Source organism: Neodiprion pinetum, chromosome 3 (genome assembly GCF_021155775.2).
Source record: "Neodiprion pinetum isolate iyNeoPine1 chromosome 3, iyNeoPine1.2, whole genome shotgun sequence".
Lineage (NCBI taxonomy): Eukaryota > Metazoa > Arthropoda > Insecta > Hymenoptera > Diprionidae > Neodiprion > Neodiprion pinetum.
Genome location: NC_060234.1, coordinates 40,824,665 through 40,841,636, shown reverse-complemented (window position 1 = coordinate 40,841,636; position 16,972 = coordinate 40,824,665). Strand labels below are relative to the sequence as shown.

At 43.8% G+C, this 16,972-nt stretch overlaps 1 protein-coding gene across 1 annotated transcript in view; it reads left to right on the top strand.

Annotated features, from left to right (window-relative positions):
• Positions 1-16,429, top strand: part of MESR3 (misexpression suppressor of ras 3) — a 28,108-nt gene extending 11,679 nt beyond the window's left edge. Inside the window, exons 2-4 of the mRNA XM_046615255.2 lie at positions 11,840-12,100; positions 12,281-12,493; positions 12,576-16,429. Coding sequence (XP_046471211.1) covers positions 11,846-12,100; positions 12,281-12,493; positions 12,576-12,914 — 807 coding nt within the window. The 5' untranslated portion in view covers positions 11,840-11,845 and the 3' untranslated portion in view covers positions 12,915-16,429. The remainder of the gene's footprint in view (positions 1-11,839; positions 12,101-12,280; positions 12,494-12,575) is intronic.
• Positions 16,430-16,972: the final 543 nt, after the last annotated feature.

The window sequence follows — 16,972 nt, the reverse complement described above, 5'->3', positions numbered from 1 at the left end:
TGATGCAGACCGCTGTTGTATTTCTCTCACGAATTAATGAGTCATTAGCTTTCCTATTAATTCATTACTGGCTCTTAACCCTCGGGGTCTGTTCCATATCCGGTGGAGCTTGCGTCATCAAGATAACCGCAGCACCCGGCTCGATGACCCCAGAGAAGAGAAGCAACGCGTTCCTCTTTCATCGTCGGCTAGTTTTTCTCCCGGCTTCCCGCTTCTGCTTCAGCTTGTCCTTTTTCTCGTTCTCCTCGTCGCCTCGGCTTCCAGACGTCGTTATACACGCGAAATTTTATCGCCTGCATCCACCCGTCCAGCAAGTCTCGCAAAGGGCTTTTCCGATGCCACGGGATACTTTGCGGTTTCGGAAGATTAAAGTTTCACCGCACGGCGTTTAAATTTCGCAGACACGCATTGGATCTCGCTTTGAAAGCCTTCCACCCCCTCTTCCAAGGGTGAATCCCACTCCTACAGACTGCGCGAGATGGAGCGCGAGAAATTCTCTCTCACGTTTCAACGAAGTGATCGTTATACCCTTTCAGCTTCACCATGTCCTGATCAGGACCATCTTCAGTCGAGTCAAGAGGGTGAAAATTAGGGTTACGAGTTCACGGTTCATCTTGAACTCGTGCCCTTTGCTCTGCAGTGGCAACCCTTACAGTCGTCGATGAGGTTTCCGTAGACTGTGGTTTTATCGAACGTGAATGACAGAGCAAATGGAATCATCATTGGACTCCGAATGGTATATTCATGAGGAAATCAGGCTTACACAGCGGTGTGGGTAACCGTTACAAAAGTCAAACAAGACCGTTTTGTTTACGCGATTTCAGCACGTGTTGTTAGACTCGATTAGTGCGAAATTTGCGTCGCATGCAGTCTGCAGGTCTGCTCCGTTTGCGACGGTGACATCACCGTCATCATCATCGTCGTCCTCGTAGTCGACTGCGTCCTCTTCTCGCAGGTCGAGTTGGACGTTGCGTAACGCGCCTTGCGACTCGGTTGTCTCGATTGTCTTTGCCCCGTTTTTTCCCACAGGGAAAAACACACGCACACAAGCAGCCTGAGAAACGCCATTTTCATTGTTTACATTAGGCGTGACAATTATTCTTGAGCCATAGATGTATATAGCGGTTATCATCCAGCGAGTAACGCGTGTAAACCAACAACAAGCTCCCCAGGCGAGAGATACCTTATCGCTCTCACACCTGCATGGCTAGGCAAACGCGGGTCTTGAATGAGGCGACGTAATCTCATGCTCAGGAATCGACTAACGCTGTGTGCAACCGCGCCTCGAGCTCATTTTTATGTTCTACGTAATTTTCCCGCCTCGTATCGTCCTCATTCATTTCTTTTTAACCGTACTTTAACTCGTGGACTCGACGAAGAGAAGAGAAACTGAATCGGATGACTAGATTTTTCGAATTGGATTGGTGAACGTAAGCTTCTGTTCTATGGCGAAAGGGACTCCGATATACGTATACTGAATCTGATTGAAACAGGGTAAAGATAACTTTGACGATATTTCGAACGGAGACAAGCTTTCCCTTGCTGTTCTCGCATTCGTGAAATTGCCTGTCGTTTAATTAGATGTAATAAAACTTACCCGCTAGCTATCTATTACATATCCAGGTATTAATTATGGAGGAAAGCTTGGATGAAAATATTGACTCGGTTACTCCCGGGTGCAAAAGATATATAAAATATATATATAAGGTATACATAGCAGATGGAATTACTTGTATGAAATTCCACCCTCGATCTCATTAGCGCTATTCTGAAATTACGTGTTTCCAATTGGAGGACTTTTATTTCTGTATCACGTATCGCGGTTATTGATTGCGGTGAATTTAATGCAGGTATCGGTGATTTCCCGAGCAGATATAACTTCAACCAATGGGGCATTCCGATTTGCTTCGTGAAGTTCACCGCCACTTCCAAGTTCAACGATCACTTAATGTCACGAGCTGCTGGGGTAAATCGCAGTGAACGCGTCGTTACGACGATAGTTGGCAGAGCTACGAACAACTCTGGATCAGCACTTCGTAATACCTAATTAGAAGGAAAAAGCAGAAACTCTCTCTGCCGTGATAAAACACAACCCTCAGTAATGAAAATTCTTGAGCAGTGATGCGTGGTCAGTTTACGGGAAAAGTGACGTTGAATTTTCCGCGAAAACTCTTGGATGAATCGACTCATTTCATTGACAGTCCTGAGGCACGGTATTCAAATGAACGTGTTGTTCTGACCTGACTCACCGTAACGAATCCTACAACTACGGCATGCCTGATTCAGGGCCGTGAACACGCGTAAGACTTTTACGAGAAACAAAAGTGTAAATGATTCCGAATGCAAGAGTTGATTGTCGGTCGCTTCGCAGAATCCAAATTCACAACCGCGGCGACACCGGCTAAATTATCATGCTCAGGTAATTCATTTATCCAAGCGATTCAATCAGCGATGACATGCGTGAATATTTAACGTGATTCAAGAACAGTGATGTCACTTTCCTCGTTGAATAACAAGCGACTTTTAACACCCGTTTGTAAATACAGTCTCGATATTCAAAGGCTGTGCAAGTTGCAGCAGTCTATATGGAAAGAACAATTCCAAAAAGAACAATTGTCCGGCCAATTGATGCTTTTCAGTAATGTGACCAAACCCGATGCGTCCGTAACTGCAGTTTACTCTCGGCGGTTTGTCGATGAGATAGTAAAAATGCAAAATTCCACAATTCCATGCCGCTCGTCACTGCGTGCTGATTGCAAACGTTTCTTTCGGAACCGCTCTAACGATGTTTACTCTGCTTCGCCGGATATCAAAGCCTTGGAATACGTCATCGCGCAGAAACGGAGATTCAATGGAGCGTAATTAAGTCTAATCGGCCAGCCGTGACTCACGAAGACAGTGAGTACCTAATATTATACGACTGATTTTCATCAACTGTCTCACACGCACATCACGCAATGGGCACCTTAGCAATGGAAGTCACCTTAGAGTCGACCGGCTCGATTCGTTTTCCCACGAACAGCTTCTCGAAAAGAGTTCTTCCTTTTACACCCGCTAGAATAATTTGTCGCACAGATCATTGTCCACGGCCCGTAACAATCTCCGTTGCCAATTTATCAGTAAGAATCCATTAGGCGACATACTTGAAGAGACGATGACCACAGACGCGAGCCGTCCTCGAGATCCTCGATGAAAAAGGAGAGCATTGATCGATCGAGCAAACCTGATTGCAAAAAATTCAGCCCGAGGAGTGGTCCATTTTAATTTTTGGCAGGGTGACGATCGGTCATTGACGTCGCGAAGAAACGTAATCGAGCTTCTTGAAGTCCAGGTGATTGGAGACACGCTTGTCATTTTCGATAGTTCGAATAATGGTCCGGTTGAAGTGGACCAGCCAGTTCGAAGGTTCGCACGCCCGTGATAAAGACGGTATTAATCATAAAAAATGTCGCGATGCGTGGAAGGTAGGAAAACCGAATTGCCTCAAATCGATAAAATCTAACTGCCTCTACACGGCGCGGCGTAAGAGTCTAGACACTAAAAATATTTCTTCTCTGCTTCCAATGGATTGTGCAAAAAAGTGGGCACGAATCGACGCTAGTGCGAGCCTCGATACGTCTGGTTCAAATTTGCTTTCGCCAATTCTGCTGGTTCGTTTCCTCCGCGCACACACTTCTCAACGTGTATGCAATGGAAATTCTTCGAGTGACCTCAAAGTCAGAGCATTTGTTACAAAATTTTCACAATTATTGCAGTTATCGTGTGTCTCATATATGAAGGTGTTGGCGTTTGATCGCGTATGATGGACATTTTGAGACCGAGAGTGTTTTTCACTCTCCGCTCCTCAAACAAATGCTAATTCTGTTTGACTTCTCGTTCGGTGCTGGCTGGATTCATTTACGATCTCACAAAGGCAACTCGGTATGTTTATTGCTTTACGACGACGAGATGCGTGAAACAGACTGAAATTCAGACGGTGATTATGTCATCGTGATTATTCATCTCACCTTCGTTTATGCGCCAGGTGATTCTTCGCTTCGACATCCTTATACTCCAGACAGAGAGACTCGGACTCGTTATACGTGTGAAGAAACGGGCGAGGAAATTCGTTCCAACAGGAAACGCATTGCTCTGAGAAAAGAAAAGAGAAATTCTTATTTCCTGCGCTGATTTCCGCACTCCTGAAACAATGAAATGTCGACTGGCATCGTTCACGACGTATGGGATATCCCACGAAGATCGGAAAGTCCTCGAACATATTCACGAACCTCGTCTAGGTACGCAACTACAAATCCTAGAAGTCGAAGCAAAATGGAAAGAGAAAAAAGACCTGCCAGTCGACTATCCGTACATTTTTCTTCCCACGCAGCAACGTTGATGCCACGAAACTTTCAATTTTCCACTATATGTATAATTTACGCATGTACATATATGTATATATATATATTGTATATGTATATTAGATACATAGTTACGTGAATAGACATTACCACAAAAAGTTTCCAACTACTTCGTCTTCTCCCCAGTGAAAAGTTGTCTTTGTCGGGGGGGTTGCCTGTTTTTTACTTCGTTTTTTATTACTTCAGGACGAGACTCCGCTTTGACAAACTGCCCTTAGCTTATAAAAGACAATGCTTTAACCCTCCTTTTCAATGTAGCTGTAAAAATTCAGTTGTTTTTCTCGACGTTCGGCTCGGCTGAGAAGTGCTAAGTGAATATACGATATAGGATTTATGCCAGTGGTTTAGGATTTGGAACAAAGACGATTTCACAAACCTTGAAACTTATCGACACCATAAAATGGGGAATTTCAAGCCTCAAGTCCGTCACAGTTTCCGAGCAGGAAATCCATTCGACGCGATCGTGAGGTCAAGTTTCAGACACCGATCCGTTAATTAATTAATTCACTTCAACTTTTCACACGTTAATTAATTAATTAATTTCTAAATTTCTAATCACCTGACAAGCTGCGTGTTTCCGAAATTCCCAAATCGCCTTCGCCAAACAGAATTCCTCTAATGTGGTGCGTGACTCCCAAACGTTACGAGGATCCCGACGAAAGTTTCCCCGTGTCCAGAGTCCCATGGGTCTCGACCGCAGGCCTCATTTTTCTGTTCTCCCTCACGGCGTTAGCACTTTGTTAATAATTTTCAAAACATTCGATAACGGTTACGAGTACCAGAGTTAATTGAAACGATAATTTTCGACTTGCGCATTGACAAATCTTGAAGGCATTCCGCTTCACGGATTTGACTCACGAAGTAAGCGCGTGAACAAAAAGAGGAAAAGTTTTTCGAGCGGCTTCGTAATGACCGTAAATACAGTTTGTGCATTACTTGTGTGTACCGCAGGCATCATAACGAGCCACAAGTATGAGTACTCGCAATACTGATGCAATTTCTTTTGTAATAACACTCTCTGTCAAGTTCATTGAGCAGGTTAAACGATACGGCACTTAATTCGTGCCTGCGATGCTCGGATGTCCTCCGGTAATGAATTCCCCTCGATTCGACTCCTTCTTTATTGCCTCCCCGCAGCATCGAGTTGTTTTTCTTAATTTCTCGTCAAACTCACTGTTTGCGATGATTATAACGACCAGTAACGATGACGATAATAGTCTGTGAAAATTTCCACCAGAGCTCGTTAATGCGTAGACCGTAACGGATCCCACTTGAGCTGCAACCTTCTGAATTTTCGAACCGCGTACCTTGAATTCGAAGTCGTTGACTCCTGAATGGTTCCAAATGACTCTGGAAGCTATTTCCAATTAAATCGACTTGAATACGATGCATGTTTTTCTTTCAATTCACGTTTAGGCGTCGCACTTCAAGCACACCGAGCATCAAAGGGCAACCAAAGTCTCGTTAAAACAGCAATTAACGTTCGCGCTACGAGAATAAAACACTAACAATTCCATTGACGCTGCATCAGAATGAGCACAAGTCATCATCATCATCATCGAGGTGAGAGGATAGCCGCGTGCGTCGCAGACGTCCGTTCAAGTCCGATTACGATGATGACGACAACTTGCTATTAGTCGCTTATAGCGCCCACTTTGCAACCGTCTGCAACGTGGTGGACTCACTGTTCTCGTTCATACTCGAAACGTAATTAGATCGCTCTTGAGCGTCTGTTTGAAACCGTCTCACGTCTCGATGCAGGCTTCTGCTCGAACTGTGTAATTGTAGAAGGTATGACTGATGATCGCTGAAATAGCGACGCGACGATGATATGCACCACGCTCAGAGCATATGAGCTTTTCAAAGCAAGAGTACGTTTTATTCATCGTGGCTTACTGTGCTTCAGATATTCTTAAATTTGCGAAGTAATGGTTTTCCCCAAATATATGCATCGTTACAGCAACGTTACCAACTTCATTCTCGTTAAATTATACCTAATAACTACACGCACGGAGAAAAATAACGACTCCGCAAAGTACCGCCTGGGCCTATGACCCAGTGTCGTTATTGTCACTTACACGACCATAGAACAACACCCAGCACAATCAGACCTACATCTCAGTGCGCCGCAGTTCTCATTGCGTGCCGAATTTCATCAACGAGCAGAAAATTATGCGAGCTGCTCTTCTCTATCTTTGAATTGAGACACTCCGAAGCTGGCCGGATGACCGTTATTTTAATGATATACATGCCCTCGAACAGTGGGAAACAGTCCGAATCCCTTGAGTATGAATTACAATGTTCCTCAGCTTCTTCTACTCGACTTTTTACTGAATCTGGATTCTGCTTGTGTGGAGTACTTCACTTTGTTCATTTTCCGGTGTCCAGACATCATCGTTGATACTGTGGTAGGAAAATGTGCTACTCTAATTCTGCCGCCTTCATAAATGGTTTGCCCGAATTCTTCCGCCATGAATGAAATCCATTTCCAGGGCTTTTCTCACCGTCGAGACATATTATTGTCATCGGGGAGAGATTTTCACGGTCGTAGAACAATTGGAAGGTCGAAGCAGCTTCGTGTTACCCACTCGTCCAGTCAAGCAAACGTCGACGTTACACCAGAGTGATTCACGGCACTTAATACCCGTAATCGGATCAGCGATACGGTTGGTGAAAATTGTGCAATTAGCAGGCTAAGAATCGCCTCATAAACAATTTTCCCTGTGAATTTAGTTAATTCTTAGCCGTGTAAGCGAATACTGTGAGTTGTGAAATATCATATCGTGGGTTTCTGCGATAACTTCTTCCTTCTTTATGTTCTTGTCTTTCTGTATCGCATGGTTACGCAAACGAGAATCAATCGACATAAAATGTCCAAGTGTGAACAGGATATATATATTCACGATTCACCCTCTGCACGCACGTGACTTGCTAACATCGGTAAAAGGGCAACTCGATTCTCCGTGAACGAAACGAAAGGTTTGCACACCTGCGATAAATACAATTACAATGTAATCGTATAGGTGCACATACATCTAACCATTTCAGAAGGTCATTTTACGTCGTTTTCCACATCATGCGCTGTATGCTTCGGCGATCAGGTTCACGGGCTCAGTGCCAAAATGGATGTACATGACTCTTGTGCCCGAACAATTGGTGCCAAGGAACACGATCCGCGATCCTGTTTCCATTAAACAATCACTGCGTTTAAGCACCTAAAAGTCACAAAGATGGTCTGCAGCTATGCTTGCTTATAGTTTCTTTGAAACGGCAGCGATGAAGAATCGATTAGAGAAGAAGTAAAAAGAATGAAAATTAAAAGAACTTTTAAAGGTTGTATGCACAGTAGAGTGGCTCGCTGAAACTGCCGGCAGCTCGCTTGCTCGCTTCTTGGTTTTTATTACTTTCATTCTTCCTCGCGGAGGAACTTCACCTTGTGTGTAGCTATTACAAAGGTAATTCAACACGGGCGGCCTTCTTTGTGGTCTACGAGGCAATTGCCTTTTCGACGAATCTGAACTTTTGATGGTTCTCGGGGTCAGGGACTGCCGACCCACGATCATGCCCGAAGATTTGACGCTCTTCTGAATCATGTGGCAGCATTATACCTTGGCCGGTGGAACACGCCGGCTCTTGGACGTGGATCCTTGCCTCTCGCCCAAAGCCAAATTGCAATCGTCGAGCATTTACGGCCGTTGGGTCGAGAGGGTGGCAATAATCGTAGTCTCAACCCTTTCTCCGCTCGTGAAATATTGATTCGCGGATCGTCTTCACCAGGCGGTGTATAATTTAACAGCTAATGAACGAACAGCTGATTACGCGAATATGTCGCTAGTGTCATTTCTTTATTTTTTTTTTTTATTCCTTCATCACGAAATTGACGAACGCTTCGTGAAGTCGTTGAACGCACGCCTCAATATTCAATGCAGGATCGAATCGAGCTCGTAAAATGTACCTATGATAAGAACTTGAAAAAGAAGAAGTCGAGGTTCTTCACTCGCGCTTCAGCAGCGTTCTACTTCTCTGCTTCCGAGGACAGCGGACGTACCTTGGAGTTGAGGTCACGGCTTACGGTTCCAAAGCTGGAAAGACTTTACATCGGCTGACCCGAGAGGATCTTTGATCAGGAAAGAGCTTGCGGATGGAATATCAACTAGCCTGCATGTACGATATATACACAAGCGTTGTCCACGTTCATACGGCGGTGATAAATGTTGAACAGCCGGTTATGCAGCGGAACTTGACTCTGCGATACAAGTGCGCACACTCGTGCACCGCGTATATGATGCGGATGCAAAGTGCAGAGTTGAATACGACTTGAAACGTTTTTTTCCCTTCGTCGTCCTTTTTCTCCACCACAGACGGACCCGCTTTTGCCTTCCACGAACTGCAGCCTGTGGTTATATAAATAAGTTGCCAGACCGCGTTATGGATGCGCAAAATTCAGCCTGCGCAATAAATTAGCCGGCAGTAAAAGTGGTTTCGGGCGTTGATTGGCTCCGGCTGAAATACGACGCGGAAACGTCGAAGCGTGCACATTCGATCAACGACGCGGAATTCGATTCGCGTCGGTTCGTTTCTACAGTACGGAGTATATTGTATCGGGAAAATAAATACAACGCGATCGCCGGCATGTGACTCACTGTACTGATCCTCGTAACTCGAAAAAGATAAAATATCGGATGTTATCCAATCCGGGCATACGGTTTTTGATAAGCATCCAGTCATCATTTTACAAGCTGCATGCTTGCACGGTATAAAAATGCAAAAGCTGACGGTACGGGTGGTACGTCACCGAGTATGTGGGACACCTCTATCGCCCGATTAGTTATCGGTCAGGTATATGCATGCCTATGTGTACATGAACGCATTGTACGCTGGACACGAGCTGTAAAAGCTGGGCATCGATTATACCGCGCCGGCTCTGTGAATTAATACCGCGGACTACCCGCAGTCAGTTTAATCTCGGACATCGATCTTCCGGTGAAAACTTGCGGTAGGTAATATCGTTGAAAAAATTAAAATCACTCCAACGCGCGATACTTACGCACGGATAATACACGCATTACAACGAGAAAGTTCTTCGCAGATGTTTTTTTTAAATTGTTTTCATTGTACGGTGAGAGGTCAATATTTGCCTCTGGAAGAATGAAAATTTATACATTCTCTCACTCAGGCTTTTGCAAACATCCGTGTAAGCATTTGCTACACGCTTTGCGTGTAATGCGTATCCCGCAGTAACGCATCGTCAAAATTTCATCCGTCCGTGACGTGTTGAACACAGAATAGATTATTTCCGTCGTTGAAACGTTTTCTAGACGTCCAAACAGCACCGTAAGACCGGCATTTCGGTTCTGTAGACTGCTCGGAATTTTATAGTCAAATGAAAAGAATAGAAACCCATGGAACAAGCATCGACTTTGAACAGCGACGACTGCTGGAAGGAAATTGTGGCCGAATGTTCCGGGAAGAAAATGTGTCAGAATGACTGGCTTGTCTCGGAATGACCTACTTGCCACTTCCTACATAACACTTCACTGTCACCACCACCGCCGTCGTCATTTCCGACGACGCGTCACACAATACAAACTACAGAGGCAACCGCGGAGGTCGTATCTTGAGCAAAACCGTGTTTGCATACCGTACCATAAATAACGCCGTTGACAATGGCTGGTGGTTGGTAGGCTGGTCCTGCGTAGGCGTGTGCCGAATGGATTTCGGTATTGTGTCTACGGTACTCTGCAGGCGCATACATACTTCGGGATTCAGGTATAACACACTCGGTGAAAACGAGAAGCAAACAGCGCTGTATTCCGTTCGGAAGGCCACATTCGCGGGGGTGGAAACATCATCCGTCTGCGAAATCCCATCTATCTTAAAATTTTTTTCTCTTTTTACGATAACCTCCGCCAACTTATATTCCCCTGCTCAACGCGAACTAGCTAACGAAAATTGCGATGATGGAAGACAGCTGCTTCATCGCTCGACATTTCGATCACGTATGTATACCGACGTTATGCTTAGCGGAATGAAGACAAAAATTTCGATTATTTTAGCGAAAATTGGTGAGTAGAAACGACCAGACTTACGAATTTGTTATCGGAATTCAAGAAGCTTATAGATTACATGTTTGGCTGCGATTATTATTACAAGGTAATAAACAGATTCGTACTAGGCACAGTTTCATCGAAGAGAATGCAGGCCGTAGAATATAGATTTAAAATTTGACGCATAGAGGAGCAGAAACTACCATGGCACGAATAGCTTCATCGATTTTCCTATCGGATAACATGTAGAGCAACTAAAAATAGCTATAATCGTCCGGATGCCCTTCATCCCCAGAAAATATCTGCGGATAGTCCTTCGAGATGTGAGTCTAGTAGCTGTATCATATACCCTGTATGGAATTGATTTTCATTTTTATTTCTTCCGAGATTTCTCAGTCGCAGTAATCATAAATACTTTCACAATTGACTTTGTATCTTGGGTCGGATTTAATGCTACAATGAATTTCAGTCCTAAGAAGTTAAAATCCCTCGTAATCCAAGTGGAATTTAAACCCCATTTAAACTCCAGCCACGTTCCAGGATCGTATGACAAATATGTGCTCACAAAAAGGTAAAACGTTACAAAATGTACCCGCATCCGGGGAAAATTGACCGCCCGGATTCCGGAGAGATTTTCACAGGCGCGTGAGCATCTACGAGTAGATCCAACGATACGATTTGTAATGAGAAGCCGGGCCACACGTGTCGCACCCACTAGACACGCACGAAACCCTAACCGGAAGTAGGTTGCTCCAAAGTGGGACATCTTCTCGGGAAATTCAGTTCCCTCAGATCCTCGCCCCTTACGCGTTAAATGCCAGCAAGTCATTGACAGACACTGAAATGACAAAGAAATCGTGAGTTAAAAAAAAGCTCGATCAAGACGATTTTGCATTTTGTGTACAGACTTTCCCGAATATCTGTCGGTTCGTTATCTAGTTTTCAAGGCTGAGTACGGAGCGAGTGTCAGACGCAACATCCGGTTCTGGAAACGTCTGGGGTTTAACGTGTGTATAATAACACGGCTTAAGGATCAGTGTCACGAAGCGAGGTACGGCTGTTGAGAAGAGGACGAAAAAGTATTCCCGCATTCTGAAAGCAGTCGTGTAGTTTGTAGAGTGGAATGTGATTCGAAATTGCGGTCGGGGTCTCGTTATAAGGAAATGCATTGTGTCCAGTACACGTCGGTAATCGGAGCCACCGGATGTGTCGAAGTGCGTTGCGAGATGGGGACTTCCCCTCTTATGGTACTCTTGTCCCATTACTTGCGAGGCTCGGGAGCCAGCGATAATTGGCAAAAATTATCCCGAATTAGAACGGAACGACGATTGGAAATTCTAAGCGACTTCTGATTACACGATCATAACCCTTTTCCCCTGCTTCTTGTTACAGGCGAAAATGAACGGACCGGTTTACGCATCCTCCTGCCCGGCTCTGCAGTCCAACCTCTCGCTCCACAGCTCGTCTTACTACAGCGAGTACAGCGGAAGCACGAGGAGACGATTGTCCTCCACCGGGGAAGCCGACACTTCCGCAACGTCCAGTTACGAGGGTAGCGACAGCTCCGAACACAGCGACGAAACGCGGCTGGATCCCGTCAGTCAGCTGGAACGCGAACAGCTCGAGACCTTCTTTCGGGGTCTGAAGACGCAGGTGAGACACAACCGAGTCAATCGGTTTCCTGAAGTTAACGAAGACCGAACGAATCCTTTCCACTTGAAATTCTCTGCACTCGAGCGAACGCAAGCCGAAACATTCGAGGGTTCTCTGGAATATTTCGTATTTCAAGGAGTAATCGGTCTTGAAATTCACGCAAGACTTTAACTGTTCCAGATATTCGTGTGCGAGTCCCTGGCTAATTTGTATCTGGGAAACGCCTCCCAGGTCGGAGCGTGGGAGCTTCGTTTCACGGGGATTCCGGTGGTGGTTCTTGACTTGGGAGAGACGCGGTCTCGATCTAAAAGGCGCATCCAAATTCTCCTCGCCGAGCGTGGAACCTGCTTCACGCTCTGGAGAGAGACTATCGACAACCTTTCTTCGTACAAGGTGAAGCAACCCGCTGATTTCGAGCCTCTGTTTACGTTCAGCGGAGCGGAATCCGATATAACTATCAAATCCTTCTCCGCAGGTATCCGGTGCAGCTTTTCACACGATGTGTCTCTCCTCGGATCACACACGGCTGGCTGGTCTGAGCTTTGACAATTCGAAAGCGGCGAACGAGCTCTGGCAGCACATCGAACGCCTGGTGTCTTGTCCAGAGAACATCAGCCTGTCGATCCCGGGGAAGAAGAAGAAAAAGTCACCCCAAAAGAAGGTCGTCCTTCCGGCGAAGAGCAACATCAGCCAGCCTTGCCAGTTTCAACACGTTACCAGCGTGGACGCGGCTGACAGGTCGCGTTACTTCTCGCTTCAAACACTGGTGCCGGTTTTGTCCGAAGTCGAGAATTCCTTGGAGGGTACATACTAGATTTTAGATGTCCTGACCCCGCCAGATTCCCGACAACTATGCTACGCTGGCGCACGATAAGTTGAAGCTCTTCGGATTTATATGACCCTCGACGGCAGAGCTCTGCAGTCATTCCTCAGAAGAGTTTCCGAGCTTTTGTCACGGTGCGATCGAGTGCTTGCACCATAGTCCAAGGGCCCGAGAACCCGGAGGTACTTTGTTCGATTCATCATCCGCTTTGTGTGTAAGAACGATATCGTTCTAGATGAAGATATGAAAATAAAATAAATCCAGAAACTTGTACGAAGAGAGAGAGAAACAGAGAGACGTCGCAATAAGTACCACGGTTTTAACCACCCATTTTGTATCCCAACAAGCGTCAGTTTGCGAGCGATTTTTGCAGCTTGTAACGCTAGCCGGAAGTTGTAGCGATAATTACCGGATCTCGACTTTCGACGTGCGTAACGCGATCGAACAAACAAGTCCGAAAGTCGGGACAAGCAGCGACAGCTGGAGCGTCCGAAGATCGGGTAACTCGAACTAGACCACTCGAAAGTCGAGGGAAAAAGGGAGAGAGGAAAGCTGAAGAAAAGGGAACACACGGCCGCCAAGTGTCGTTCAAACAATCGCGTTAATCACACTAATGGAAAGGTCCCTGACACCGAATTCCTGTCAATGCATGTCGCTTCTAGTGCCACTAGAGCCACTCGAACAGGCAGTAATGGAAACGCTGAAACACTGGGAAAGGGGATGAAGATACGTTAGTCGTAGTCTATTGGAGCCACATGTGGACCGTATGTTCGTCTGCTTCAGATCCGTGAAGAACTTTTGCTTTTTTCACTTTCATTTCGGCGTGAATAAGTCGAGTGTGGGTTCTCCGACTGTTCGAGCTACGGCATTTTTATCGACTTTTTTCGTCCTCGCTAAGGAGGATGGTAAAGACTGTAGAAAGAATGACGTAGAAGATCGAAACGGTTTTTATCTAATTGTCCGCATCGCGTTCCGCGATTTGAAAACGGGTGGAGCGCAGATTTTTGTAAATTGAAACGACCACGCGAAATTGAAAATTACGGTGTGGAATTCATACGGGCGATTTGTGCCTAATTGACACGAACTTTCGAGGCGAATTTAAGCGCGGCGATGACATCAGGCCCCGATCCGTGTGCCAGGAATGGTCGTTTTCCGCATTGAAATTACCGCGTGCGTATATCTCGCGGAGAAGCAAGTGACGAGGCTCTAATGCCGCGTTACAAAGGGTCGTTGGCGCGCTTAAGTGGCTTGTTAAAATGAACGTTACTTCGAAGTGGTAAAAATAGTCTTATTCATCAAGGCGTCAAATTTTCAAGCCAACGCAAGCTGTGTTATCCTTTTAAATTTGTCTACATTTCGAGCGTTTGCTGGGCGTCAAGAAAAATGTCAAATCAATTTCAAGTTTATTGTACAATCAAGTTTAAAACCTTATTCGCGGCATTCAGATCAGAGAGAAGATAAGGGAAAAGAAAACGTTCTCATTTCGGACTAGTTTCTGTACCGCCGATAAAAAATTTACTCTAATTAAGAAAGAGACCTTCTACACCTTTTGAATTGCGTAAATTGCCGTATTTTCATCAGTTTCAACTTTCGTTCCAGTTAATCGGCTGAGTAAACTATGACGAATGATTTAACACCGCACAATCTATTCGTGTAATAGAGCGGTCAGAGTTGCTTTGAGCGGTGCGAATTGATAGATTGAAAAGCGCGCCTGTCCGACTGTCTACAGGGGATTCATCCGGCAAATTGAAACGAATTAAAACCAGTTCCAAAAGCATTTGATCCGGGTTCAGAATTTATTTCTTTTCGTTCTGAACCTTGAAAATTTGGAACGTGATTGATTTATTTTGTTCCCACAACTGGCTTTGAGATCATTGCGGTAGAGGTAGAGCTAGAAGCGACTCAATTCGAGGATTTCATACTGAAATTGACGCTTCGGATTCATTCAGATTTCGATTATCTTTTAATGTTGTCCAGCTTAGAAATGAACTCGTTGATAGAGAGTATATAGCTTGATATATAGATATACATATTTATAAGTCTATATATATATACATATATAGGGATACACAAAATGAGCAGAGGAATCAGAGCTATATTTTAAGAAAAATTTGAAGAACGTACGCTTTATGTATAAATTTTTAAAACTATTCTGCAGACGGTGACAAACACGATCTGAAAATAATGATGTTGAGATTGAATATTTACGAAGCGTGCGATGCATAAGTGTAATCAGTTTTTTTTCGATTTTTATTATCGTTGTTGCAGATGCAAGACCAACGATTAATTTTTTTTTTTTTTTCTCAACGAATTTGTTTATCAGATTGATGAATTGTGCGTAGAGAGACAGAGAGAGAGAGAGAGAGAGAGAGAGAGAGAGAAAGAGAGAGAAAAAGAGAGAGTGAATGGTTTAATAGAAGGATGAATTTCTCTCGTGTACTGCGGTTAAGAATTATTTTTGTATTATAATAAGTATCGATCAATCGTTCTTTATAGATTTAGTATCTTTTCCCGATTTCGCATGAAAAACTAATTGTTTATCTAGGTGATCTGTGAGACATAAAACGAACATTTCTGCGTTTTCAAATCAACCGGGTGATTCAGAAAAAAGTCGTTCCAATTTAGTTTCCTTTCTTTCGAATTCAGACATGCAGCAGCTTTCTAAGAATATATGTACAAAAATTTTGTTTAATATAGGAGTTTGTTCAAGGCAAATGATTCGCGATTTTCCTCTTACAGAACGATTACGGCATATGCACCTGAAAATTAATAGAATTTACAAGGTAGTGACGTACCTTCAATAGCGAATATTATTATTGTACTAATATTATCAATTTTACTGTCAACGTGAAAAAAATGATGACCACATTGTATTGGATTAAGATTATAAATGAAAACAATTATTCAGCTGTAGCTCGATAATCTATAATAAGAGTCAAATTGTGCTTTTTGATGTTCATCAGCAACCATTATAAAGACTGGTTTTACCATCTAGCATGTAGCCATAGATTAAAAGTTGATCAAATTATTATTCTATATAGGTACCGTTAAATACGCATATGTATTCCAACAAGTATAATCTATATCGTTGTAAGCTTGTACAATAAGATTGATCATTTGTTTCGCAAGATCTTAAAATTCATCTACATTCTCATCAGTTATTGCAAACAAGATCCCGATGTCACAATATTCGCGTGATTCGCGTTACTGATTACGAGTGGATCCGATCGATCCGTATGATATGTAATTTGATTTTTCGTTCAATCGGTTCCAGAGGGACTTGTAAAACCGTCGAATCGATGAAACGACGAAACGATGAACATTAATGAAGAGCCTCGGTATAATTATACATTTGGTCGCAATTTTCCAACTGCAGATATTCAACGTCAATTTTTACACTAGATTGGTGCAATTATTTCATACGACCCGTCGAGGCTCTTCGCTGTAGTTTTATATATTATGTTTCTTTATCTATGACTGTGATATAAATATATTTGTAACTGTTAGATTCTGTAATCCTATACCTTACAACAATCATTATCAATTTTGGTTAGTACGATAGTTGTCATCATTTTGTTATGTATGTAATTGTGCTAATAAAATGTGCGTAGTTGTAGCGCGATTTTCACACTTTACCGTACCGATCCCTCCCTCTCTAATTTTTAATCTTAAAATAAATCTTCACACACCGAAAATACAGTGACAATTAATCGATATCGGTACGGATTTTATCTAATTCGCTTTCCATTTTCATTGTGATTTGAATTTATCACGTAGAACAACTGAACAGCGGTACCAATTTTATCGCTCTCTGACCTCTGGGGCCGAAATCATTTTACAGAGTTCCGTGCATCGCAAGTCGGTACTGCGGATTGTGAAGGATAACTCATTACTGCCCGGCTTAAGCCTTGGGACTTGTGTTTGTTGAATCGACTGTCGGTTCTGTATTGACAGTAAGTTTTATTGTTCGCTGATATTTTCCCCCTCTGTCATACTGTCAGAAGCCCTCGATTAGTAAATAATTTGTTTTTTTAAACAAGTTTCCATGC